General features: G+C 46.4%; 1 protein-coding gene across 10 annotated transcripts in view; it reads left to right on the top strand.

The window, feature by feature from the left end:
• Positions 1–25,664, top strand: part of TCF3 (transcription factor 3) — a 127,331-nt gene that overhangs the window by 57,572 nt on the left and 44,095 nt on the right. For 8 of the 10 annotated variants that reach the window (XM_073323788.2, XM_073323787.2, XM_073323786.2 and 5 more), the window contains exons 4-6: positions 9,268–9,341; positions 11,258–11,354; positions 25,494–25,561. In XM_073323788.2, coding sequence (XP_073179889.1) covers positions 9,268–9,341; positions 11,258–11,354; positions 25,494–25,561 — 239 coding nt within the window. Of the gene's footprint in view, positions 1–9,267; positions 9,342–10,815; positions 10,846–11,257; positions 11,355–25,493; positions 25,562–25,664 lie in introns of those variants that run through there. The other 2 variants (XM_073323783.2, XM_073323790.2) reach the window with 2 other exon arrangements.

The following is a 25,664-nucleotide window of genomic DNA, read 5'->3' as shown; positions in this document are numbered from 1 at the left end:
AGGCACAAAACGGCTTCCAAATGAACTCTTGTTTCTTGCAAGGATCATTCCCTGAAGCAAGAACATGAGTCCTTTGCTGGGCATTTTCTGTCTCTGGGAATCCAGTGCACTTGGGTCTCTGAGTTGTGTGTGGAATTAGCACGTGGCAGCTGGAATGTGGTAAAGGGGGGAGAGAACATGCATCCTTCTTACTGAATTTACTCACTCATTTAAGAATTATTTGTTTAAAGTGGCTTCCATCATCACAGTATCTTTCTGCATTGGGAATTATTCCAGGCACTAGAGACCAGATTTTTAAAGGTATTTAGGGGACCTAGTGGGATTTCTGAAAGCATCTAGGTACCTGAATACTTTAAAAAAAAAAAAAAAAAAAAAGCTGGTCCTAAATGTTCTGAAACTGCTTGTTTGTACTGCGTTTAGTCAAAAAAAGTACCTCTTGTTTTACCTCCATATTGCCAAATCAGAAAAACCTGCAGCATACTTCTGTGGTGGGGTGTATGCAGGATCAGAGTGCCTTCTTCTCAAATTTGAGGGTAGAAGAAACTATGGCTTTGAAGCTATGAAGGTGGGAAGTTATTGGGATTGATTATCACCGGTTTTGGTTTGTTTGGGGGGGTGTGTGTTTTTTGTTTTGTGGGGAAGAGATCTCCTTGTGGATTTAAGTAGAATGTTGATCTATATAATTTTGCTGTTTTCCCAAAGCAATGAAGAAAGAAGGGGAAGGTGGGAGGGGGGAAGCGTGTGTCTGAAGGTAACGTTGTCTCTGAATTCACTTTGTCTCCGAATTCACTGCTTTTCTCACTTGCAAGTAAACCCTTCCCCTGAATCAAGTCCCTTGGAATGTCTTCCATTTATGGGACCTAGGCTCCTTTTGTTGAGGGCAGACAGACAATGGAGAGGTCTGATAGTATCTCTTATCAGATGGAGCTTTTTTGCTGAGGTTAAACTTGGACAAAGTATTTTTATCAGTGCTGAGCTCTTATAACTGTAGTTGTATATAAGCTCTTTTTAGCTCCACCATAAAAATCGTGTATAAAAAAAAATTACTGTCTGACAGCTACATCTTATTCTATTAGTACGTTTTAATTAGAACATGAGCAAGAAATGCATTATGAATATTCATGATCAGGGTTATTAAAATGCATAATTAATCTGTGGGTTTCTTTTATTTTAATAACTGTATTAATGGAGGGGGAGGCAGTCCCTGTTTTTTGTTGTTTCTGAACTGGGAAGTGTCTTACTCTTGGCTAGTTTAAATGTTTTTATTTTAAAAGTTGGCTTAGAACAGCTGCGTGCGAGCATGTATATGTATGCATAAGTATTGCACGCACACAGCTACGTGGAAAGAAAGTTATTCGGGTTGTGAAGTCAAGCACCCAAAGTTAGGAAATGCCAGAATTAAATTTGCCTTTGCAGACCTAATTTAACCCCCTTCTGCAAATGCCTTAAGGTTCAGTCTTTAATGACACCATCACATTTTCTTCACAAACCCCTGCTTCATTCAGTGCACAAAATGGAAAGTGCTCACTTAGTGAGTAGCTATTAATATTTTGTTTTTCCTCATTGTTCAATGTGTGGCCCCAGGCCTCATATACTGCATGCGATCCAAACCCTGCTCTGAAGACAGAATTATTAATTTCTTCATGGGCTTTTCTCTGGTGCTCCTCACTATAGTATCTGAGTGCTTCACAAATGTGAACTTTTATTTTTACAACACACCAGTGAGATGAAGGGAAGGTGGGGTATTGTCTCCATTTTACGTAAGGGGAGCTGAGGGACAGAGATCAAGGTCAAAAGTATTCACTGATTTTGGGTGTACAATTTGAGAGACCTGGGCCTGGGTTTTCAGAGTACTGTATGTCTTCAGTGGCAGCTGTGAGCGCTCAGCACTTCTGCAAACTGGACCCTGGGGTCTCAAGTCAGGCACTTGGAAAATGAAGAACGCTATTAGTAACCATTCTGAAAACTTTGGTTTAAGTGACTTGGCCAACTTCACTTAGGAATTTTGTGGCAGGGATAGGCTCAAATTCCATAGGGCTGCAGAATTCAGCTGCATTAGCCGTGAAACCGTCCCTTCTCTTTCTGAAATCCCCGGCCTCATTCACTACATCTAGAGTGACCATATTTCCCAGAGTGAAAATGGGACACCCCGAGGGTTGCCTCATTGCCTCCCCCCTCAGGGCTGATCTGTGGGGGCCCCACCACAGTACCGCTTGCCTGAGCCCCACCGAACATTCCTCCACTTGATCAGCTGGCAAGAGCAAATTAGACAAATGGCCAGTTTTGCGCTCCTTCCCCCAATCACGACTTAAAAACCGGAACATATGGTCACCCTACTACATACATACCTTCCAACTTCTGCAGCAGCCCCCTTCACCACACACCTCTTGTTCATCCCCGGAGCAAGTCCCCTGCCTCGCTCAGTGCACAAGATGGTCCTGTGGAAAAATAGTATGTGATCATGTAATTAAAACCCATGCCACAATGCACGTGCGAATGGGAGCTGAGTTAATGTTGCACAGGCAACCTAACGCTGGCATTTCCGAGCAGTTGACTGCTGGACTTTGCAACCTGAATAATATTCTTTAAACTGCATTTTGTGTGATGTTTTCTGTATTTTTTTCAAAAAGCAAACTGAAAAAGCAAAGTTTATTCTCTGGTGTCCTATTGACGCCTGCATAGGTCATCAGCAGGGTTGAATCCTTTAGATCCATTGGACAGACCTCCCCCACTTGATCTAAGGGGGCACCTGACAGCAGAAGTAGGTTTGTCTTTTATGTGGACCAGCACTTGACGGTGAGGCACACTTTACTGGTGGATTTCACAGGTGTTTGCTGAAAGCAGAAGAAAGGTGAGACTTGGGAATCTTGGGTTTCATTCCAGGCCTTGGATGGGAGTGTGCTCCAGTGGGCACAGACTCTTTCACTCTGTCCCCTTGAACCTGTCCCAGTCCTGTCTCTTCCTTACCCCTGGCTCCTTAATCCAGTCTCCTTGCCCAGTCAATCCTTCTCTGGGTTCACTGACTCCCAATCTCCACACACCCAATCCCCGTCTCCTTGCCCAGCCAGTCCCAATTCCCCTCTCCTAGCTTCTCTTCCCCCCCGCCTCCCCTTGGTCTTTGCTACAGTCTCCCCACTCCTTAATTCCTTGTCCAGTCTCTTTGCCCAGACCTAGTTCTCTTCTTGCACACCGGTTCCTTGTCAGATCTGTCTTCCTTTCACCCTGTCCCTGCCCACACTGGCTCCTAGTCCATGTCCAGCCAGTCCCAGTCTCCTCACAAGCTCTTAGTCGGATCTTATTGTTCTGCCTCTCTCTCCCTCCCCCACCCCCCCGCAATAAATCCCAGTCTCCTAATCCAACCAGTCCCTTCTTCCTTGCCTAGCCAGCCTACCCTCTGCCTCCTTCCAACCCATTCTCAGTCTCACCAGCCTCCATGTCCCAGTCTACTCCTTTCTCTTCCCGTTGGTCTGCCTTTTATCTCCTCATCTGCATTCGAATCAGACAGCTTCCTTCTGTCTGCTGCCTGGGTGCCAGCAGAGGGGTCACTGGGAGCACAGGAGAGCTATGCTCCCTGCTGTCAGTTCTGGCGCCTTCCCCCCCGCCCAGAGTGGCAGTTACAGGGCAAGTCCAGCTTTGCCCCATAGCTCTGGGTTGGAGCACGTTCAGTTGCTCTGTGGGTACGGTGCACGTGCTCTCTGGTCACCACAAGAGCCGTAGAAACTGGTGCATGCTCAGTGAGGACATAATCTTCTGAGGTTTTAGCTGCTAAAGTCCTAGGCCATGTCTACGCTACCACTTTTGTCGGCGTAACGTATATCGCTCAGGGGTGTGAGGAAAAACGCCCGCCCGAGCGACATTTGTTACACCAGCATAAGTGGCAGAGTGGACAGCACTGTGTTGGCAGGAGAGCGCTCTCCTGTCGGCACAGAGCGGCGATACAAACAACCTTACAGCGGCACAGCTGTAAGGTCTCTAGCGTAGACATAGCCTTTGTCTCCAGATAGAGCATGCATGAACTGAGATTTTTCAGAAGTTTATAACTTGGCCAAATTTGGACAGATTTTCACAGGAATGGCAAAAGACAACCAGGCCACACCCTTACCAAATTTCGAGTCACTGCCCCCAAAGAATGGGGGCACTTGATCTGTTCAAAGGAAACATCACCTGAGGTTTTTTGGGTTTTTTTAAAATGGGCAAAACTTATTTTTCCCAGACTTGTTCTCCAACTGCTAACCCGTTTTTTGGCTGAAATTTCTTCACCATAATAATCCGTCTGAGGCAGACACCCAGAACGTCAAATTTCAGCCTGAAGTTGGCAAAGTTGTAATCAACTGAAGACAGGGTCTTACAGTGGGAAGTATTGTGCAAACTTAATAATGGTCGACACAACCAGCCCTGCTTGCAGTATACACACATTGACTTACATGGATGTGCGCACATAAGTATTTAGGCCATTTTGTTTGTGTGCTTTATCTGGAATCCAGAATAACAATTCCAGAGCTGTGAAGCTTTATTCACTGGTAGTATTAAAGGGCAATAACCTCAACTCCATTAGCTCTTCACACTCCTCGGCAACCACCCGCATGCATGCACACTGATGGCTGGAGGAGGAACTCTTCAGTTTCCTCTTAACTGTTGGCTGTACTGAAATCTGACCATCACTGTGTGACTGGGTTACAGGAGCAATCAGCTTTGGAGCAAGGACAGGCTTTTTATCTGGAGTCGGAGTTGGCTAAAGAAAAGAGGGGGGAAGGGCAAGGCCCAAGATGGGTGTTGTGGGAAGGCAGGCCCTCTTCTCATCCTAGGAGGAGAGCCTTTGCTTGCACCTAGGGGTTCATCTGAAAGCCTTTAAAGGCCTTGTCTACAATTGAGAAATCTGACCTGCTAAGCGCTGTTTGGATTCCCCCTGGCGGGTCTGTAACATGCCACAAGCACACACCGAATATGGCTCTCAGCAGTGGACGGCGTTCGTATCCCCGTTTGAATTGCCCTTTGCCGTGAGCTGTGTTGGCTGGCTCCACTAGTGTGCTGCCAGGGCAGGCGGGCGGGCTGGCAGCCACTGATTCAAACAGGAGGCCAGAGAATCAATGATGGAATGCATCAGAGAAACGAGGCTGCGGGAGCTCGTACAGCGCCTAGCGCAGCTGGGCCTTGGGGCTCTCGGTGCCACCCTAATACAGATCTAATCAGGGGCTCCACTGTGATATCCTTCGAGAATGCCGGACGGGGACAAGGGCTACTAGTGCTGTTATCCCAGCAAGTACAGTGCCATGATACAGGGTTGTATGGGCTCTTATTGGACTGCCCTATATTCATCTGCTCCTTCCCCTGCACGTTTCCACAGTGCTCCAGCCCTTCCCATGAGCTGCACAAGGAAAACAGGAACCCGCCCAGTGCTTGCATCACATGACCCTGTGATCTTAAATCCCAGACTGGTTCTCTTGTTCTGATATCTTGCCCTAGTTGCTTGTTGCCCATTTGTAAGTGTAATAAAGTTGATGGTGCACTTTTGACCTCTGTATTAAAGGTTCCTCTAGCATACTTTATTTGGAAGTAGCTCATGGTGACACTTAATGGAGGGGACCTGAGCCTCTTCACTCTTGACAGTCACCATCAATTCCAGTATCTGCTGTTCTGATTCTTTGGCTCTCCCCCTATGTTACTTGGTACGTCCTCCCCAGCCTCTTAAGATGCTTGAGAGAAACTGTGACCAAAGAGTGAGCTCTGACTGTTCATCCTGGACTTGGTTTTGAGGGAATGGCCTGAGTTTCCAAGGGCCTTTGACCCTTTCTCCCATAGTCCCCCTGGGCTCCCAGAAGGTCTTGTGAAAACTCTCACAAGCGCCTGCTCTTTAGTAAACTGGTGGATAAGTACCCAGGGGGCAGTGCCGCTAGAACAGCTAACTGGAGTGCTGTGTGTGTGGACATGACTGCACTGTTTACACTGGCTGTTACCCACAATTCAGTTCTCGAGTGCTTTGTCCTTTGTCATGTCTTCCCCTCCCCCTCCATGCAGAGGCTGAGGTGGGTGAAATGAGACAAAGTTGGTGGCTGGCGTCTCCCAGGCCTCACCCAAGCTGTCCAAATGCTTTGGAAATACTCCTGAAACCAACATGAATAGAGCGAGCATTTCTGTCTCCTGATTTCTATTGGTGTTTGCAGGGTATGCAGATGAATTGCTTTAGAAAAACACATTAGCAAAGCAAAAGTTTATTCTAGGAAGTAGGAGGTGGGAGAATTGGCAGTAATTCTCCCTAGTATCCAAGGTATTATTAGAGGCTTATCCCTGCTCTGCACAGTAATCACATTGGAAATTTTTGATTAGAAAACAAAATCTAAATGAGAATTATGAATATTCATTAGGTGTAGAGATTAATATGCATAATTATGCAAATTAGACAGCAATTAAACACCAATTCTCTGGGGAAATGATTAACACAAAGGCACAGAAATAGAAGGATGTAATTTGAAAGAAGTTTCTGGTTAAATGAACAGTAAAGGGAGCGGAGGAGACAAATATGGCGTGTTTGCCATAATAATAAGCTTTGCTAAAATGAAATTGGTGCAACCACCGAGACATTTTCACCACCCCATTTCCACCCCCATCCCAATACACACCCCCTGTTTGCTCTGCAGTTTAATGTATGGAGACACTGACTGAAAGGTATAAACTATCTCATTTTATAAAGAAAAACAATGCAAGTCCTTAGGTTGGTTGGTTTTTAAGCTGGCTTGTAACTCATGTTCTAAGAGATGAGAACATCTGAATGTAGTAAGAATCTTACCCCAAGCACTGCTGGATTTTTATAGGGCGTAAGCAACTGACTTCCAAAATGCCAGCTTGATGAGGTGTCGAGGGCTCTTGGTCCTATGTAGGATTTTGTGTAATGCTCAGAAGATGATCTGAACGCACAGGGATGCATATTCCAGGCATAGGCCAGAGAAGAAGGGTGGTATGATGATCAGCCAAGACTAGACTTTTCCCCCTCCAATATAAAACCTTTCCACCCTCACCCCTTCAGTTTTTTAAGTGTCTATCAGCGGTGGATTAGGGAGCTGCTGTTTATTGTGACGCATTCGCTATAGATTGTATGTTGCCACCTTTCCAGCCTGGCTGTGATGTGTACTGCAGCTCTGAGCTGTGAAGGCAAACAATCTTGAGCTGGATTTTTCGCCTCTTGCACAGAGGGAGGGAGTGGGGGAGTGTTTTGGAGCTGCTTGAGATGAATGTGAATTTTTAATGTCAACATCTCTTTAAATGGCGACTTTTTGCGGGGGGGGGGGTCAAGTGTAAGGTTTGAAATAGTGAAATTGGAGTTAGAGTGAGTCTGTTTGATAATCTAAAAAGCTGATTTGTGGAAAAACATTGCCGTCTGGGTGCAATGGCTGTTGGGTGGGGGGTGCGATTGTTTTGAAGTGTGTCCTTGTCAGAAATGTGTATTTTATATGTAAAAACGTATATTCAGAAAGGACAACGTGGTTGCCAAACGCTTTTGTGAGCTGCTGCCCATTGTGAGCAGTTTTATGTATGTAGTGTGTGTGTGTATATATTTTAAATTGTATACACAGCTAGACCTGGGATTTTCAAAGGAAACTGGGAGTTTAGAAGCACAACTGTTTTGAGAGTCGAAGAGGCTGGTGCTCCTAGATCTGTTAGTGAAAATCTCTTCTCCCTCCCACCCCAGTACCAACTCCCATTGAAATTCAGTGTAATTTGGGCACCTAAGTTTGTTAGACCACTTTGAAAATCTTAGCCCTACAGTTGTGAAGTTCATAAACTCTGAATTGATCCAGGACCATATAGAATATGTACTGCCTTGTTAAACATGGATGCAAGCCTTTGGACAAAGGCAGAGGTATTTTATCTCTGTATCTAGCTGACTCTCAAAGCCTGTGCGTTAGCTGACTATCTTAAAACTGAATGGGAACCCCAGCCACAGTCCCACCCACTCCAAGAGATCAGCTTTCCTAAACTAACCAGTGATCTTTCAACCAAGTATACCAACACAAGCCTCCATCTAGATGAACAGTGGCCTCTGTCCTGTGTCTCTTGTGGCATTTTTGGGTTTACCGACAGTCCCATTCAGCAGCGTAGTTTCTTGAAGTGTGAGCCTTAAATCATACCTAGCATTGCCCATAGGTGGCATTAACCGCTGGAGCATTAGGCCTGTATGGCCAATAAAGCCTATTGGTACCAGTTAAAGGCCCTGTCTCCACAGGAAAGGAGTTTTTTGTGTGTAACCTTAGGTGTGGATTTAAGCCACTATAGTTACACTGGAATAGGAATGCCCACAGTGGGGTTATACCAGTATAGGTAGCTTGGATTCAAACTAGTTTGTCGCTTGGAAGGGTTTATAGCAAAACTGAAAAAGTGCTCTCGTGAGTGGGCAGTGCCTGCTCTATAAATGGTAAAACTTTCCTATGTGGAGACATAGTTCATTACCTACACAGTCGCCAATAAGTCATGTTAGGCGTTTGTCTTTTGGAGAGGGATTCAGAGGGGGAGGTTTGGGGCTTAATTCTATTTGCAAAGGATCCTCGTGCTTAGTTTGACTAGAGAATGTTCTGACCAAATCTTTTGTGCTCAGGTGCTGCTCATGGGCCAGGGACACAGTTTTATGCTCCTCTGGGGTGAAAGTAAAGTTTCACTCAAACAGGCATGAAAATGCAGAGGGTGAGGTTGTGTCTAGGATAGTGCACACCAACAGCTCAAGTGATGGTCTCATTTAGGCTGGTGCAAATCTCTTAACTGTGCTGAAGGCAGGAGAGTTATTCCTAGATCTGCAGAAGTAGAAAGCAGAGCAGAATTTGGCCCTGTGAGCGAACAGTTTCAAGCACAGATTTCAGTTAATGTACAGTTCTTCCCATTGACATAAATTGGACCATGTGGCAGCAAGGGGGCACCTGCGTTAAGTTTTTTAATGTGTAGTCCTCTTAAATGTTGCCCTCTAGGAAGACCAGATTTACAAGCTATTGCTTGAATCATGCAAAGGTTAAAAAACACTTCCCCCCCCTCTCCCACCCCCATCCCTGGTTCTCGAACATGTATACAAACTCCGCAGGGCTTGCTTTGAAGCTTGCTAAATAAGCTTTCAGCTCTCAGCTGAAATGGGGAGGTTCAGGGAGAGGGTCGGTCACAATAAGTGGAAATGGTTTATTAATGAAAATATTGTTTTGTTTGTGGAAGGAAGAGTTAATTTTGAGAGGACACTTTTGGGGGTTTGCTGATAAAGCCAAAGTAACCTTTGTTCTCCCTGTTTTTTGGTAGGCTTGGATGAAAGGCCGGGATCGGGTTCCTGGGGTGCAGGAGATCAAAACAGCTCTGCATTTGACCAAGGAAGGGTAAGGATGAAGCGTAAACAGGGACCTTAAACAAAAATAAACAGGGTCTTTATGGTGGCTTCTCGGCTTGTATTCGTGCCCAGTCAGCTTTAACCTGCAAGCGTTGTTCTTGTCGTTCTAGTGATAGATCCTCGGCTAATCCCCTCAGATAGGTCATTTCTGCAGTCATTCTGCAGTGGTGCTGGTCGAGAGAAGGTTTGTCTCTTTATTACTGTGACAACAACATGCCCGTAAGGCCCTGCCGGCCCGAGCAAATGTTGTGGCAGCTTTCTTGCAAACCTTCTCCTTGTTGAAAAGTATAGTGTAGTTTAGATGGCACCTGGATCAGTGTTGACTTGGCTTGTCCAGACAACCCTGCACTTCCTCGCTCATGCATGGACTTGCATTTTAAGTTAGAGGAAAGCAGTAGTTCCTGATGGCTGAGTGGGGAGAGCAGGAGTATCAGCTTGGCTCTGAGTTGAACATTTTTAGCTAGGCATCTAGCACGGATTACTACAATTGTACCTTGTGTGCATTTGGCACTCCAGCTTTCTCCAAGTGGTGGAGGAGGGAGGCTGAAGTTGGAATGTAGTAATAAGGCACCTAAAACAGCAGCTTGAATTGGCAGTTGATGGTGCCAGGTGTCCAACCAGAACACCCCCAGCCTGCAGAACCTTGGAGTAGCCTGGCTCTGGAACCAGACTCTGTGGTCATTCTGGGTGTGGGATCTGCTGCCATCCCATTAAACCTGCTGCTGCCAGAACACATTGAGCATCTGTATCATCTCCCAGCTTTATCAATGCCCATGATGAGTGCTCATCCCAGAGGTATTGGAGGTCCCTGTGTAAGAGAGCGGGTTACAAGGGTTACAGTCCAACAGATTGACACGGAGCTCTCAGGGAGGGAATGGAAAGCCATGGGAGGCGGGAGGAAGAGAATTGGAAGTGTTTGCAGGGAAGGAATTGAGGCTGTGACAGCATATAACTGGGGCCCGAGGAGGGGAAGAGAGAAAAGACATTAACTTAATTGAAATGGTGTTTTTTTTGACAGATGCTCATGTTTTAATGGGTTTATGTGATTCGTTTTCACAATGGCACCGTTCCCTTCCCTTAGGTCAGCGATGAAACAGGCACCATGTCGTTTCTCATTTTTATAGACCTCCCCTCTTCCCCCCCACCCTCGCCCCTTATGGCTTTGGGGAGGGGTGGGCTGGGTAGATGCTATGGCCCATTTCTCCTTGGAACAGGAGGAATTGCTCACACGGTGCCTGCCAAGTGCCGAGGTCCTTCAGGCCGGGGGCGAGTTGGGTGGGAGCTGCCAGCGTGAAAGAGTGTTTTGTTTCTCCTCAGGGAGCTGTTCTTGCGGCTCTTCTCCAAACCAGCTCACTTCCTTGGAAGCACTCCTGGGCTTCCTGCTGTTCCCGGGTGCTGAGACGTGTGAAGAAGGGAGATGGAGAAGCCAGTGCATTATTGTTGTCCTCCTTCACCCATAGCTAGGGGTGGATGCTGGAATGAATCCTCTTGTGGTCTGGAGTTTGAATCCCCATATCACTGCTGTCCCCTTTCTAGGATGAACCAGTCTAAAACTCCCAAGTGCAGACACCTCTGAACTGTGTGTCTTTGGAGGCAAAGGGGGAAGTAGTTTGAAATCAAGAGCCAAATGTTGTGGTTTGGGTCCCTCTTTATATTTAAACCCAAGTTACATAAAAATAATCGGATCTGGATTTTGCTCAAGCAAGCTTCCAGGTGGCACAACTGATGTGACTCTGGGGCTAGTTGTTTTTGATTGAGACCCACGCTAGCTGGGGGAGTGGCCAACGGCAAGCCTTGCCCTGGGAGTTCTCTACTTTCCACTCATCATCCATTGTCACTGAGAAGTTATGGTTTATTTTATTTTTTCAATCTCACATGTACAATTCTTGTTTTGTGTTACATTAGCAGGGCTATGGTGAAGGCGCCCATTATGGAGAACACAGGGACCTATCATCTCACAACAGCATATCTTCATCACCATTCCTGGGAGCTGGACTAGTAGGTAAGTGCTGCGTGCTGTACCTCTGAGCAAGGTTGTCATCCTACGTAATGCAGGTGAATTAAAAAACCCAATGAAGTGGTTAATCCAGAGTGTTTGCACAGACCATAATAATCCACCCAAACATCACCAAAAGTTGCTGTTGTCAAACCTGCGGCCGAATGAGTTGCTCTCTAGGAGCTCTGTCATTGTTTTATGGATGCACAAGGGCCTTTGTATTTTACATGGTGGTGGTATTTTTTTGATCTATCACAGTAGCATCTAGAGTCCCCAGCAGAGATCAGGGCCCTGTTGTGCTGGGTGCTGCATAGAAACATAGAGTCTCTGCCCTGAAGAGCTTACAATCTAAATAGCCCAGACAGAGAGGATAGGAGGGGAAACCATCCAAGAGAGGAGAAGGGATTTGCCCAAGATCAAAGAGCCAGGAACATAACCCCATTTACAGCACACACCTGGGGCTGTAAATCTACATTAGATGATGATTTGACTGCATATGAGAGCTGGTAGCTGTTTTCTGCCCTCCTGCCCCCCATGCCACTTTGTGACATTTTTCCTAACCTGCACCATGGCTCAAAAGGCCTTCCTTTCTCACCCGTTTCCACTCTGCGCTTGAAGTGACCAGCCTGGGGTCTCGTGCTTTGCACGAGTGCTGTAGTGCGACCTAGTAGTATTGGTGTGTGGGAGAGCCTGGTTTCGTTCCCCATCTCTCTTGACACCCTGTCCAGAGTGCAGGATGCTCAAACAGCCTGGAAAGAAGGAAGTGCCATGTACATTTTTGCTCAACGCTGGCCCCTCTGGTTGACCGAGAGGCGTTGATATCCAACCTTGATGTTCTTCTCCTCGTTCTTTCTTCCCCCCCAAATGTTGCTATGTGCATTCCTGGAAGGGAAGTTTGTTTTGTTTTTAAGGAGCTTTTTTCCACAGAGGTCCTGTTTGGCAGGTGTGACCTTCAGGGTGTTCCTTCACACTGCGGCTACCAGATAGTGGAGATGATGGGGGGTTAGCCAGTCTCGCCTGTGTGTCAAGTGCTCTGCACTCCTCTAACTTGGTCCTCCATCCCTATTTGGCACGTGAGGTCCCCGCACTCTGTCTCCTGCTGTCTCCAGAGGAGCCAAGATAATCACTGAATTCTGCTGAGGACCTGCAGAGAGCCCAGTTCTTCTCCTCGTGCTTCTCTGACTGTCTGGGTCAGGCAGCAGCAAGGGGACCAGGCCTCTTTAAGTGCCTTGCTCCTGCTTGCTCCTGCTCACATCCCCTCTTTCCCCAGAGATGGTGATTTGCGCACAACTGGGCGCAAGAAGGATGCGTGACAACTTACCCCCTTACCTCTACAGACTTGGGGGATTAAGAGCAGAAAATATCCATCCTGAAGGGCTTAGAGAGCTTCTAATTACATTAGGCAAGGAATCCAGGTTAGATGTCCCCTCCTTTCCCTTAGCAGCAGTGGTTAAAACCCTCTTGTTAACGTGGCCAGTGTGTTTGCTGAGGTGAGTCTGGAAGTGGGGGAGGAAGGCTATTACTGGCAGTGAAAGGCGAGGGGGAGCTGTATTCTTTAAAAGAAAATCCCTGCTAAAAACGGTGGTTCCTCCTTCTCCAGAGCGAGGGAGAAAGAGGAAGAGAAGGACTTAATAGATCTAGGAAGCAAATGTTGGCCAATTTCCTCCTCCTGCTCTGTATGTGGTGGAAGAGGGAAGCTGTCAGATCCAGGTCACCAGAGACTGACTCTCCAGATAGTCCATCTCTAGATGTTTATTTCCCCACTGTGGTCAAAAGGGGAATTTCCAAGTTAAGTCTCCGGGGTCCCATCCAGAGGAGGAAATGAAGAGTACCTCTGAGCGAGCTATTTCCTGGTTGGATCAGAGGAGGTGGCTCCTTGCTTTCTGACCTGGAGGTTGTAATAAAAGCAGAGGTAGAGTTTCTTAATGACAACAGAGAAGTCCGCGTGAAATCCTTCAGGTTTGGGGGAAGAAAACTCTTTATGTCCAAGAGCCAAACGTGGCTCCAAGAGTTGCCACTGGCTAAAAGTGGCATAATTCCTAAGATTTCTCATGGAGCAGGTGAACAGGAGCTGCTGCCTTGAGGAAGAACAAAAAGGTTTCAGCCCCAGATGTCTGCAGCTATGAGATCTTTTGCCCAAAAGATAGGCTTACTGTTAAAGACAGAACTCCAGGTTTTTTGCTAGCACATCAGATATTCCCCTAATTCCACTGCATACCCATGCATACTTTCATGATACTTGGGCCTCTGCTACGTGGATTGATGGGAGTCTCCTTTAGCTGTCGCTAGCACTTAAGGACCTCTGAATGTCTGTCCGTAGCACCCAGAGCCCTACGAACTCTTAGTGGGTCCCGATGAGAGGTCAGTGCTGCACATTACAAAATTCTTGGGGACTGTGACTTGATCCAGGTCTCCCAGTACAGTAAAAAGATCTAATCTTCCAGGAGGCTTGTGACTGGAGGCAGAGGCTGCAACACCAGAAATGAGGCAGCAGGGAATGGACTGGTTTAGAAAGGGAGAGGAAAAAGCTGGAACTTCAGTCATTTTCATTCCCAAACTGGAATGATTAAAAAAAGTAATTCATGAACTACTTTTCCCCCAAAATTCAAAATTGTGTTCCTCCTTTTTGCCACTGCATGTGATAGGCTGGAGGGTGGCTGGGCCAGGGCAGGGTTTTTTCACTTTTTAATCCCCACCCTCCCTCCGCCACACACACTCAAAGTTCTGAAAAGTTAGTGGCAAAAAAGAGAGAAATGGAAAATGTGTGTTTGGGTAGCCCTGGATAGCCTTTATTCTGTTGCATTCAGCAGCGGGAAGGTGGAAGAAACAAAAAATGAAATTTTGAAATCTATATTTTCCAGATTCTGGCTTCAGTGGCAAACTAGAAAATTAAAAAAAAAATTAAAATTTAAAACAAAAACACAGCAAACTAAAAAACAGCTCAGAGCTTTTTGGAAAAGTTTCCAGTTTGAAAAAAGATACTTTTTTTTTTTTTAATGGATGGGGGTTGGGGTGGGGAGGAGAGAGTTTAGAATGAAAAATGTACCAGCTTTACTAACAACACGGACAGGCAGAAGATGAAAGGGTGTAGATAGGATGATACAAGCAATGTGGGGAGAGAGCAGAGAAGGATGTGAGATCACCCTCCCAATTGGCCATCTTCCAATCTCTTTTTCCAAGAGTGCAGTTTAAATCCATTCCAAAGTCTTACCATCTTTTTATTTCCTCCAGGAATGCCAGAGGGCTCTAAAAGAGACTCTCCTTTCAACAGGAGCAAGTTCTGGGCTAGAAATTCCAAGACTGGGTGGGATGGGTAGGGGGAACATCTTCCGAATTCTGGTTTCTGAGAACCCTGAGGAATTGTGGAGTTTGAGCAGCGGGCAGCTGTCAGTTTGCATGGCATAAGGTATAGGGCAGCCCCACTGCCATGGGCAAGAGGATGCAAGAAGTGGTAACTCCCTCTGCAATTGTTCCCTGGGTGTGTGCGGTTTCCCAAACTGCAGATCGCTGCCCCACAGGCTTCAAACTTGTTTACTGAAGCATCTGACAGTGGGACCAACGGTTCTGCGTGTGTTAGCGATGGAATGCAGTCAAGCCCTGCTGCTTTTAAAAATAAATAAATAAAACCATCCTTCGTTGCTGCTCCGTTTTCTACCTGCCCCAAAGAAAAATGGTGGAGAGGCAAGAGGCACCTTGACACAGAAGGCGTTAGGCAGGCTTACAAGCTTGTAGGAATTCAGCGCTTGAGAACCCCATCAGCTTGAGCTTCAGGAAACTTCATGAGCTCTGTCAATATTTGGGCTGCATAGCCCAGTGATCCCGAAAATTCCTTTGATTCGTGCACCTACGTTGGCCGAATGATCCATGGTGGCATCTTCATGAAGATGGGTGTAGCAGTGATCACCTCCTTTGGAATAGTGGAGGATTTGCCCATCCTGCAGACCTGGATGGCAGCTTCCTCCCAGGAACCAGCTCCAGACAGACTATCGGGTGTCCTGTGATGCAGGTGGTGGAGTCCCATGAGTTCGTGCCTAAACTTAAAGGAGACTGGTTTAATTCTAGCTTGGAAAGTCGTGCGGTTTTGGAGCAACAGTGGACACCAGCTACAGAAAGGGGTGTTTTTTCTGTCAGGGATTGGGTTTTGTGGCACTCCATTCTGCAGCTCCAGCAACACTGACAACAGCTGCAATCCAGTCTCCGCTCAAGCTGTTAGGATCCTTGGTGTCGTGCATCTCAGTTGCTCCCAGGACCAGGTTGCATCGGAGACTCCTGCAGGGACTGCTGCTGACAAACTGTTCTAGGTGAGCCAGGATGTGAAGAGAGAGGTTCAGATACTGCAGGAGGAAATGGCCATTTTGGTGGAAGAAGGTGGATGCTACACAACAGCGTATCAGGGCATGTTAATCCAGTTTTCCCACTGATGTGTTCCAGTACCAAGGGCTGAAGTGGACAGGCTGACCGAGTAGGGTTTGATTGTGTTATGGACACTCTGTTAATAGGAAGTAGTGGTGGTTCACAGAAATCGTGCAGCACGTGCGTGTTAGGAAGATCACATAGCTTTGTGAAAAATCATCATTGGAAAAACATGACATTACAACACGAAGCTACGTTTTGGGGGGAAGGTTGCATGAATCGCAGCTGCTCCAGAAAGCAATGGCTCCATGTCGATGGATGGAACTTAGCCTGTTACATCCAGACAAATGAGTGTGATTGTTGGAGTGTCACTGTATACTTCCCAACAGCACATGTCCCCTTTCTCTAGACGAAGGATGGCCAAGACAAAGGGTGCCCTTTCTGAACACTGAATGAACCTGTCTTGTGCATTTCTTACCATTGCTTCATGTTCCCTGAGCTGTCTGTGTGACCAGGCTAATGCAGGCAATCACGATGCCCAGAGAGCTCTTGTGTTCAACAAAACGTGAGCTCCTCGGCTAATGTTTTTCCCAGTTTGGGCAGGCCTGAGACAGCATTGGGTCTATCAGTGTAACCCTTACAACCTGGCTGTTAAGGGACTGCATGATGGAGGATGTTTGGCCATTGCCAGGAATTGTGTTGCTTCTACCATGTGCTCTTGAGTAGTGTGAAATATTGGTGTAAAACATGAGAGATTTAATACCTGAAAGGTTTGAGAGATGGGACTTCTTACTAATGGGTCTGGAGTGTTGTAAGCACTTGAGGCACAAATAACGGATCAGTGGCATCTTTAGGTGCCTTTTCCCTGGTGCCTGATCATCCAGAAGTAGTCCAGGTCCCAAGAGTTGCTGTGCTGAAGTCTCTACAAAGCCAGAAAACACCATGCATAAAAGCTGGTGTTGGCATTGTTCTCTGCACCAGCATGAATTGTGGCAATGTCTGTGTACCTTTCTGTCCCACCAACGGTTGCCTTGGTGGCTTCCTCATCTGAGGAGAAGTTCAGAACTTTGGACCTTTGCATAACTTTTCGCCTGTTACTAAGATAAAGTGGTGATGAGCCTCTCTAGCATTTACCTCCAGTTTTACCAGACTCACTGTTGCCAGCTTTGTCACCCAGATAGATGTAATTTCTGTCATTGAGGGGCAGCCTGGCCTGATTGAGTGATTGGGGGATGAGGGGGAGCTGGGTTCTATTCCCAGTTCTGCCATATAACCTTCCCCTCTCTCTGCCTGTGTCCCTTTCCACCCATTGTCTATTTAGATGGTTAGCTGTGTGGGGCAGGGACTGTCTTGCAATGGGCATGTGCAGCGTCTGAGCTTGGCGTGCCCCGCTAGCTGCTGCCGAAACACACACATAATTAATAATAATTCCTCCAAAAAGGGGAGGATGGGGAGAGCACGTTCTGTAAACTGGCTGTAAGCAGAGCAGTAAAGATTTGTGCTAAACTTGTGAGCTTTGCAGTTGCCAGCGCTGGGTGTTGCCTTCCAAGACGTAAAAGATGTAGTGCCCATCTTTTAAAAAGGGAAGGAGGAGGATCCTGGGAACTACAGGCCAGTCAGCCTCACCTCAGTCCCTGGAAAAATCATGGAGCATGTCCTCAAGGAATCAATTCTGAAGCACTTAGAGGAGAGGAAAGTGATCAGGAACAGTCAGCATGGATTCACCAAGGGCAAGTCATGCCTGACTAATCTAATTGCCTTCTATGATGAGATAATTGGCTCTGTGGATGAGGGGAAAGCAGTGGACGTGTTGTTCCTTGACTTTAGCAAAGCTTTTGACATCGTCTCCCACAGTATTCTTGCCAGCAAGTTAAAGTAGTATGGGCTGGATGAATGGACGATAAGGTGGATAGAAAGTTGGCTAGATTGTTGGGCTCAACGGGTAGTGATCAAGTGATGCTGCTTGGCAGCAGTTCTGCAGAAAAGGATCGAGGGGTTACAGTGGTTGAAAAGCTGGATATGAGTCAACAGTGTGCCCTTGTTGCCAAGAAGGCCAATGGCATTTTGGGATGTATATGTAGGGGCATTGCCAGCAGATCGAGGAACGTGATTGTTCCCCTCTATTCGACATTGTTGAGGCCTCATCTGGAGTTCTGTGTCCAGTTTTGGGCCCCACACTACAAGAAGGATGTGGAAAAATTGGAAAGAGTCCAGCGGAGCGCAACAAAAATGGTCAAGGGGCTGGGGCACATGACTTATGAGGAGAGACTGAGGGAACTGGAATTGTTTAGTCTGTGGAAGAGAAAAAAGGGGGGGTTTTGATAGCTGCTTTCAGCTACCTGAAAGGGGGTTCCAAAGAGGATGGATCTAGACTGTTCTCAGTGGTAGCAGATGACAGAACGAGGAGTAATGGTCTCAAGTTGCAGTGGGGGAGGTTTAGATTGGATATTAGGAAAAACTTTTTCACTAGGAGGGTGGTGAAACACTGGAATGCGTTACCTAGGGAGGTGGTGGAATCTCCTTCCTTTGAGGTTTTTAAGGTCAGGCTTGACAAAGCCCTGGCTGGGATGATTTAGTTGGGGATTGGCCCTGCTTTGAGCAGGGGGTTGGACTAGATGACCTCCTGAGGTCCCTTCCAACTCTGAGATTCTCTGATTCATCTGTAACAGCTCAGTGGAGCTTCCTCTGCAGCGTGGGGACCGGGTCACCTGCTGGTTTGAACTTGAGTAAGTGGTGGATTCTCTGTATCTTGAAGTCTTTAAATCAAGATTTCAGGACTTGGTAATTCAGCCAGCGGTTCGGGGTCAGTTACAGGCGGGGATGAGGTTCAGTGGCCCACGATGTGCAGGAGGTTAGACTAAATGATCCCCTCTGACCCTTAAAGTCTGAGTCTAAAGTCTTTAATCCTATTGGGCTAATGTGAAGAGTTTTCTGCATGCTAATCAAATGTGTTCTGCTTTAGCACTGGTGGTCTAGAGTGGATACGGGGCACTGGACTGGGAATCAGGAGGCTGGGGTTCTGTTCCCAACTCTGTGACCTGCTGTGTGATCTCTGGCACATCTCTTCCCTGTCTGTGTGAGCTTCTGTTTCCCCTCCCACGTTTGAGCTGTCTGTCTTGTCTGCTTAAGAATGTAAGCTCTCCGGGACAGGGACTCTCGCTGTGCGTACGTATGGTGACTGGCACAGTAGGGGACCGTGCTTTGTGAGGCCTTTCGGTGTTATAACACAAATAAATAATAGCTCCAAAAGAGGGATTTGCATGTCATTTGATCGGTGCAGCATTTCAGATATAACATTCCTGATGTGTCTGGTCTTTCCTCGTTTTCTAGAGGGCTTCTTGATCATCCAAGGGCATGCACAGATGAATACTCTTACACTGTCATTGAAAGGAGCAATGTGCATGTTAAACTGGCTGTACAAAATCACCTCGCCCCTTCCACACTTTTCTGAGTTTCCAGCGTCCTGTAAATAGCTACATGTATAGAAAGGCCTGAATCGCTAATGTGTGTAAAAGGGATAGGGGAGGAAGTCCGGGAAGAAAACCCCTTTTGGGCCATCAGAAAGAAGAAACACATGGCACAAGACCAATATTGGGGCCTTCAGTCCTTTAAAAGGAATCACAGCCCAGTCCTCTCCCTTTGCCATTTACAGACCTTTGTGGGGCAGGGGCGGGGTGTGAATCCCAGACTGGTAGGGCCCTTCTTGTTCTTGAACCCGCTAATCCAGAAGGCGGGGGATGGAGGGGGAAGAGCTTTTTAATAAGCAATCTTTGAAATCAGTTGCTCTGTTCACCATTCACCCTCAGTGAAGGGGGGGTGTGGGGGAAATTGTTTAAACAGCAGGGAAACTGATAAGCCATAACAGATTTCTTTCTAGTAATTATTTCTAGTAATTATCTTCTTTTCAGAGAAGTGTTTCTAATCGGGTGTGCATTGTGAGCTATTGTGAATTGCGTTCTTCCTGGACAATGGTTTTAATCTGCCCATGGACGTGGGGGTGTGATGACTCCCCTTTTTTTAACATTTTTTTGTTAATCGCTCCCTGTGCTTTCCCTCCCCTCCCCGCAGGAAATAATTCTAATAGAATTACTGAGGTCGGAACAGAAATTTTTTTTTTTTAAATTCCTTCAGACTTGCTGCGTCAGCGCTTGGGGTTGTGAGTTGCTGAGTTCATTGGATGGGGGAGTACATATGGGGCGGTGGGGAGTGAAAGAGGGAGTGCTGCTTGCTTCTGGGGCTGGGTGATTTGAGGGCATCCATGTGTGAACTCCCAGGGGCCTGGCAGAACTGCAGGATGTTCCCTGGCTGTAAGCACCTGCACTTCACCAGGGAGGCTCATCTGCAAGTCCACAGAAAATGCAAATAGCCTTTTCTTGGCTTGTTCCTTTGCTTGTCCAGAGGCAGAAACACTGAACTGGCATGTTAGCTTAATCGGGCCGTCCAGCTTGCATTGTTGTATGTGACATACTGTGCGTGCCCAGGGGTGGGTGTGAAAGTTGCTGCACGATATAGCTCAACATCCTGCTTAGTGACATGCCTGGAAAGGTACTTTCAGTGTAAACCCTTATTTTCAGGGTTTGCTGATGTCGGGATAAATGACCATCTGGGATGAAGCTTCCTGTTCTGTCCTTGTCCAGAAGTGAATTCAAATGTTGCCTTTTTTTTTAAGAGAGAATTTGCAAGCAGAGAATGGAAATCAGTCTGGCAGGTGTCTTTGAAAAGCTAGTTACCTGAGCACTGATGCATACCATGTTACATTTTAATTTCAGACTAGGCATGTAGGCTAGTCGAGTGGTTAGGCAGCAGTTCTGCGGAAAAGGACCTGGGGTGACAGTGGACGAGAAGCTGGATATGAGTCAACAGTGTGCCCTTGTTGCCAAGAAGGCTAACGGCATTTTGAGCTGTATAAGTAGGAGTATTGCCAGTAGATCGAGGGACGTGATCATTCCCCTCTATTCAACATTGGTGAGGCCTCATCTGGAGTACTGTGTCCAGTTTTGGGCCCCACACTACAAGAAGGATGTGGAAAAATTGGAAAGAGTCCAGGAGAGGGCAACAAAAATGATTAGGGGACTGGAACACATGACTTATGAGGAGAGGCTGAGGGAACTGGGATTGTTTAGTCTGCAGAAGAGAAAAATGAGGGGGGGATTTGATAGCTGCTTTCAACAACCTGAAAGGGGGTTCCAAAGAGGATGGATCTAGACTGTTCTCAGGGGTAGCAGATGACAGAACAAGGAGTAATGGTCTCAAGTTGCAGTGGGAGGGAGGTCTAGGTCGGATATTAGGAAAAACTTTTTCACTAGGAGGGTGGTGGGATCTCCTTCCTTAGAGGTTTTTAAGGTCCAGCTTGACAAAGCCCTGGCTGGAATGATTTAGATGGGGATTGGTCCTGCTTTGAGCAGGGGGTTGGACTAGTTGACCTCCTGAGGTCCCTTCCAACCCTGATATTCTATGATTCTGTGTATGTAGCCCTTCGGCGAAGAGCGTGCCAAGTTTGAGGGGAGGAAATCAATTGAGAAATTGCTTATTATAAACAGGTGAAAATAACATACTGCAGACCCTCTCTGGCAGACTTGTGTGAGCATGTGCGTATACAGGAGTCCAACAGAAATGTGGACGGGGAGTGCAGGGAGCTGGAGGAGAAATAAAGGATGGGGAAACCACAAGCCTTCGCCATGTTAAGAACTTTGAACAGTTGACATTCCCAGGTATAAAACATTAAGCACTTAAAACCTTTCCATGAGGCTAAAAGTCTCCCAATTCTCTCTTCACTACCTGCTATCCCATAAGTGTTGTCCCCCTATCTCTTTCTTCCTCTACGCATGCTCGCTCGCTCTTTGGACCTGTCCAAGTCTGCAGAAGTGGAACTCTGTAGTTTTGAATCCCGTACGATCTGTCAGAGCAGGGCTCCCCTGGCCTTATGTAGCAGCCTGATTCAAACTTTTGGCCTTCCTTCAGAAAACAGAAATGTATAGCTTCTTTTTAAAGAGAGAGTGACTTTGGCAGCTGAGCTTTAGGGGAGTCGCCCCCAGAAGAATTGCACCATTTAAAAAAAATCCTGAAACTTCAAACGTCCTCCACCCCCGAAGTTAAGATGGCTGGAAAGATTTGAGGCATCCAGTTCCCACTTCCAACTGATCCGTCTTTTCTCAGTGCAACCCTATCCAGTTTACGTTGCCCACCCAATCTCAATTTTGCTTCCTAAAATTTGCAAAAATGTGAAAAATTCAAAATAAAGTATGTAGGGGATCTGTTTCCTGCATCTCCTGTATTTTTCAAGGGTTCTTAACATTTGGGACTGTCTGAATTTTTGTAACCAAGTGTAATTTTTTGGGAGGAGGTGGGAGTAGGGATTGAGGGTATAAACTGTACTCCACTGAAACGTACTTTAGTCCTCGTTTTTGTTGAGGTGAGTTTTTTTGTGGGCACTCAGCCTGGTTCTTGAGGAGAGGGGGAACCGATTGCCCAGAGAAGAAACAATACACTGTTTTTGTGATCCCCATGGAAATGTTGGCTTTTTCTGTACAACTCATCAATAGAACAGTAGGTGAATTTCAAAAATCTAGATATTTGTTAAAATCAGGAAGATTCTGTCAAACATACTCATCTCTTCCCCCCAACCCTGTGAATCAGATCTATTGCCTTAATTGCTGACAGCATTAGACTCTACAATCTCTTGTGCTTCCCAAGAGGGTTGTTACTTAATTTTTTTGTCTCGCTGAAAAAGGAAGTGTTTTCAACCACCAAAGTTGTTTTCAAACAGTGAGAGTCACTTGAATCCACAAAAGCCAGGAAAGCCTGAATTGAAGCTGACCTGTCTGTTGTTTTTTCAGAGCACCATTGTCCTGCCAAATGCCTCTCTGTTGATGGTGTAAAATAGATTGCTAGTACCTAGCCATACTCTGTATTTATTATCTGAGTTAGCTGCTGGACAGGAGCAAGTGATTCTTAGTGCAAGATTTTAAAAGTGTGGAAATTTCAGCCCTACTGTATGAACCTGCATGTGCATATTCTGACACTTGGGAGAGTGTCAGACAGAAATGTAACATTGTTTGAAAAAGAGATTTGCCGTTTTAATCCGGTGCGCAATAATTTCATTTTTGCTTTGCATTGTGAGCATTCGCACACTTGATTTTAATGCTGTTTGTTGCCTTAAAATGGTTGCGCTACCTGATACTTGCCAACGATGCTTTAAAAGTCACTTAACCAACAAAGTGATACATGTAAACAGCAATATATTTGCAGCGGGGGAAGCTTGTCAGTTGCTTACCAGATAAAGCGTTCTGGAATTACCCTGGTTTCCCTCCGATTTAGGACTAAGCATGATCTGCCTGACACAACCTGTTGAGTTATTTCTGTAAAGTTTCAGGATCTGTAGCAAATATAGCTGTTAAGCTCTTTTAAAAATTAGGTCGTTTAAGAGATCCACCCTGTGACATTTTGACCTTTGTTTACTTAACATTTAAGGCTGTGGAACAAAATAGTAACATGGGCTGGAGTATTTTACCATCCTTAACTGTAAGTGAGGTGCATTGAATACACCTGCGGCTCAGACTCTTGTTTTGGAAGAAGTGAGAACATGCTGTCACAATGCAGGGGCGAGGGCCTGCAGAGAAGAATGCAGTGAACAAGTTAAATGCTGTCTCTGCTGGAAGTGGCATGATGAGTCTTTTTTGCTGGGTGGGTGGTGTTGTTCCTAGCCCCCCAGACCTTTTCTGCATGTGGGTGGGTTCAAGTTTCATGCAGTCAGTCTGATGCTGTCTGAGGTGGGAGCACACCAAAAGCACCTGTGGGGTTCCAGATAAAAGAAGAATGCCATATAAGCCACCTTCTGGCTTTTCAAAACCAAGCACCATCCTCCTTGGTCCTCACACCTGCCTGTCTCGAGAAGCATCTGAACACACACATTTGCTTCTGCCCACCTTAAGAGAAAAACCAGATTGGGAGAGTTCTCTTCCTCACCCTGTTTGCTCCCAACAGAGAGATCCTGTTAACTGGGGGAAAGGATGTGTCTTTAATCATGTTAACTCCCCACCAGGCTACAGCGAGGCCAGCTACCACCACTTCACGTGTCAGCCTGCATCCTAACAGAGCTTTTCTGTTTGCTAACTAGATTGGGCATGTCCTGGTAAGCAGAAATGTTGGGGGTTTGCCGAAGAGTTTGAGAGTTCTCTTAGTGGAAAGGGGAGATTTGGCTGAATGACGACTACCTATAGAATTTAATGTGTTCAGCAATTCCCTGCTGACGCTGCCTCTTGAGTTGTGTAGACCCAGGGGATACAGTGCTGGTGAGCTTGTTTTGGCTTGCGGGACACTCGCTCTCCCCCGCTCCCTTGGGGCACTCGTAACACATCGTAGTTATGGCTGGTTGAAAACTTTCCGTCAGAGCTGATTTTCAATTAAAGGAAAAAGTCAGTTTTCCATGGAAAACTTCAGCTGTTTGTTTAAAAAACAAACACAGGAAAACGCAAAATTCTTCTTTGAGTCGATGTAGACACATATTCCACTTCGATCAGTGCGTGCCCAGTGTGCGGGAGCCAGACACTTTTGCCTAGCAGTACCCACGGGGGGGCGCTCATGCCTCGTGGCCCCTCCCCTGGCTGTTGGAGGTCGTGCTGCCCCAACCCCCTGCAGTTCCTTCTAACTGCCCATGGCTGGAGCTCCATGTGGTTAGAGCCTCACAATTAGTCTTATTGCCTGGTGGGAGTTACATTTCAGATGCCTCATGCTCCCGTTCTCTAGGGGCCAAACTCCCTGGCCAGCATCGTGGCCATAAAACTGCCATACTGTAGCACCTCCCCTCGACAAGAGAGGACACTGATGAGCTGGGACAGCAGCGACCAGACCAGTGAGCCCAGCCCATGCAGTGCTGCAGCAGCATTTCAGAACCGAAATATTTCTATCTTCAATTTTTCACTGAAAACACACAATTTTCTGCAGGGAAGGGGAGAAACACCCCGTTTCCTAGCCAGCTGTATTTTTAATTGCTCGCCCCGAGGCAGGCTGCCAGTGTTACTTGGTAGTGGTGGGAGGGTGGTTGTAACCTTTTTACCAGGGCATATCCCCTTGGTGATCATCAGCTAGAGAGAGAGGCTTTTCATTTCAAACAGGCTCCTTCAGTGTTAGGAAAGGTCCTGGATTTCCTCCCAAGGCATGGAAGTTGTGAATGCCTGAGTTCCTCAGGTTTGAATGGGAGGTCAAAATTCTCAGATAAATACTTGCCACTTAAAAACAGTCCCAATTTCTGGAGGTTTTAATATCCAAGGGGAAAAAATAATGCCCCGCTCCCCTCCGTCTGAGTTTGAATTCAGCATTAAATCCTTGCACTGATAGCGTACCAAAATGATTTTTGCTGCTGTTTGGACAAATACGTGCAGATTATGTTAGTCAGTCATGCTTAGCTTTTGGTTTTTTCCCTGGTTCCCTGGTTCCACCAAATTTGGATGACTTTTTTTAGTTTGTCTGGAGGGGTGGTTTTGTTTTTTTTCGCCCTCTATTCTGAAACTGTCAGTTTCCATGGCCACGAGCAGTTCCCTACATCACTGCAATTTTTTTTAAAAGGACCAACTGAGCCCTGCTGTTCTTGAAGGTAAAAGATCTCCTGTTTTTGCAGCAAACTATTATCTGCTTCAGTTGACATCCTGATGAAGGGCAAGAGAAGCCAAAATTTAAAGATGGGCTTTGCGCCCAAATAGCGAAGGCTCTGAGTGAGTGTATGCAGCTTTGTAGGTGTGTTCAGCTCCTTCTGTAAATTTATACAAAATGCTGTTTTTTTTCCTTCACCTTTAGGGAAGAGCGGTGAAAGAGCTCCCTACTCAACGTTCAGCAGAGATACAGGGATGCCAGGACTAAATCAGGTAACAATCATAATAATCAATAAAAATGCTTTAATTTTTTTAAAAACGGAATGAATTTGGGGGGAAAAGAGCTTAAAAATAAGGACCGAGGTTTTTCAAAGTA

The sequence above is a fragment of the Lepidochelys kempii genome, chromosome 25 (assembly GCF_965140285.1).
Source record: "Lepidochelys kempii isolate rLepKem1 chromosome 25, rLepKem1.hap1, whole genome shotgun sequence".
NCBI lineage: Eukaryota > Metazoa > Chordata > Testudines > Cheloniidae > Lepidochelys > Lepidochelys kempii.
This window is presented reverse-complemented; position numbering and strand designations above follow the sequence as displayed.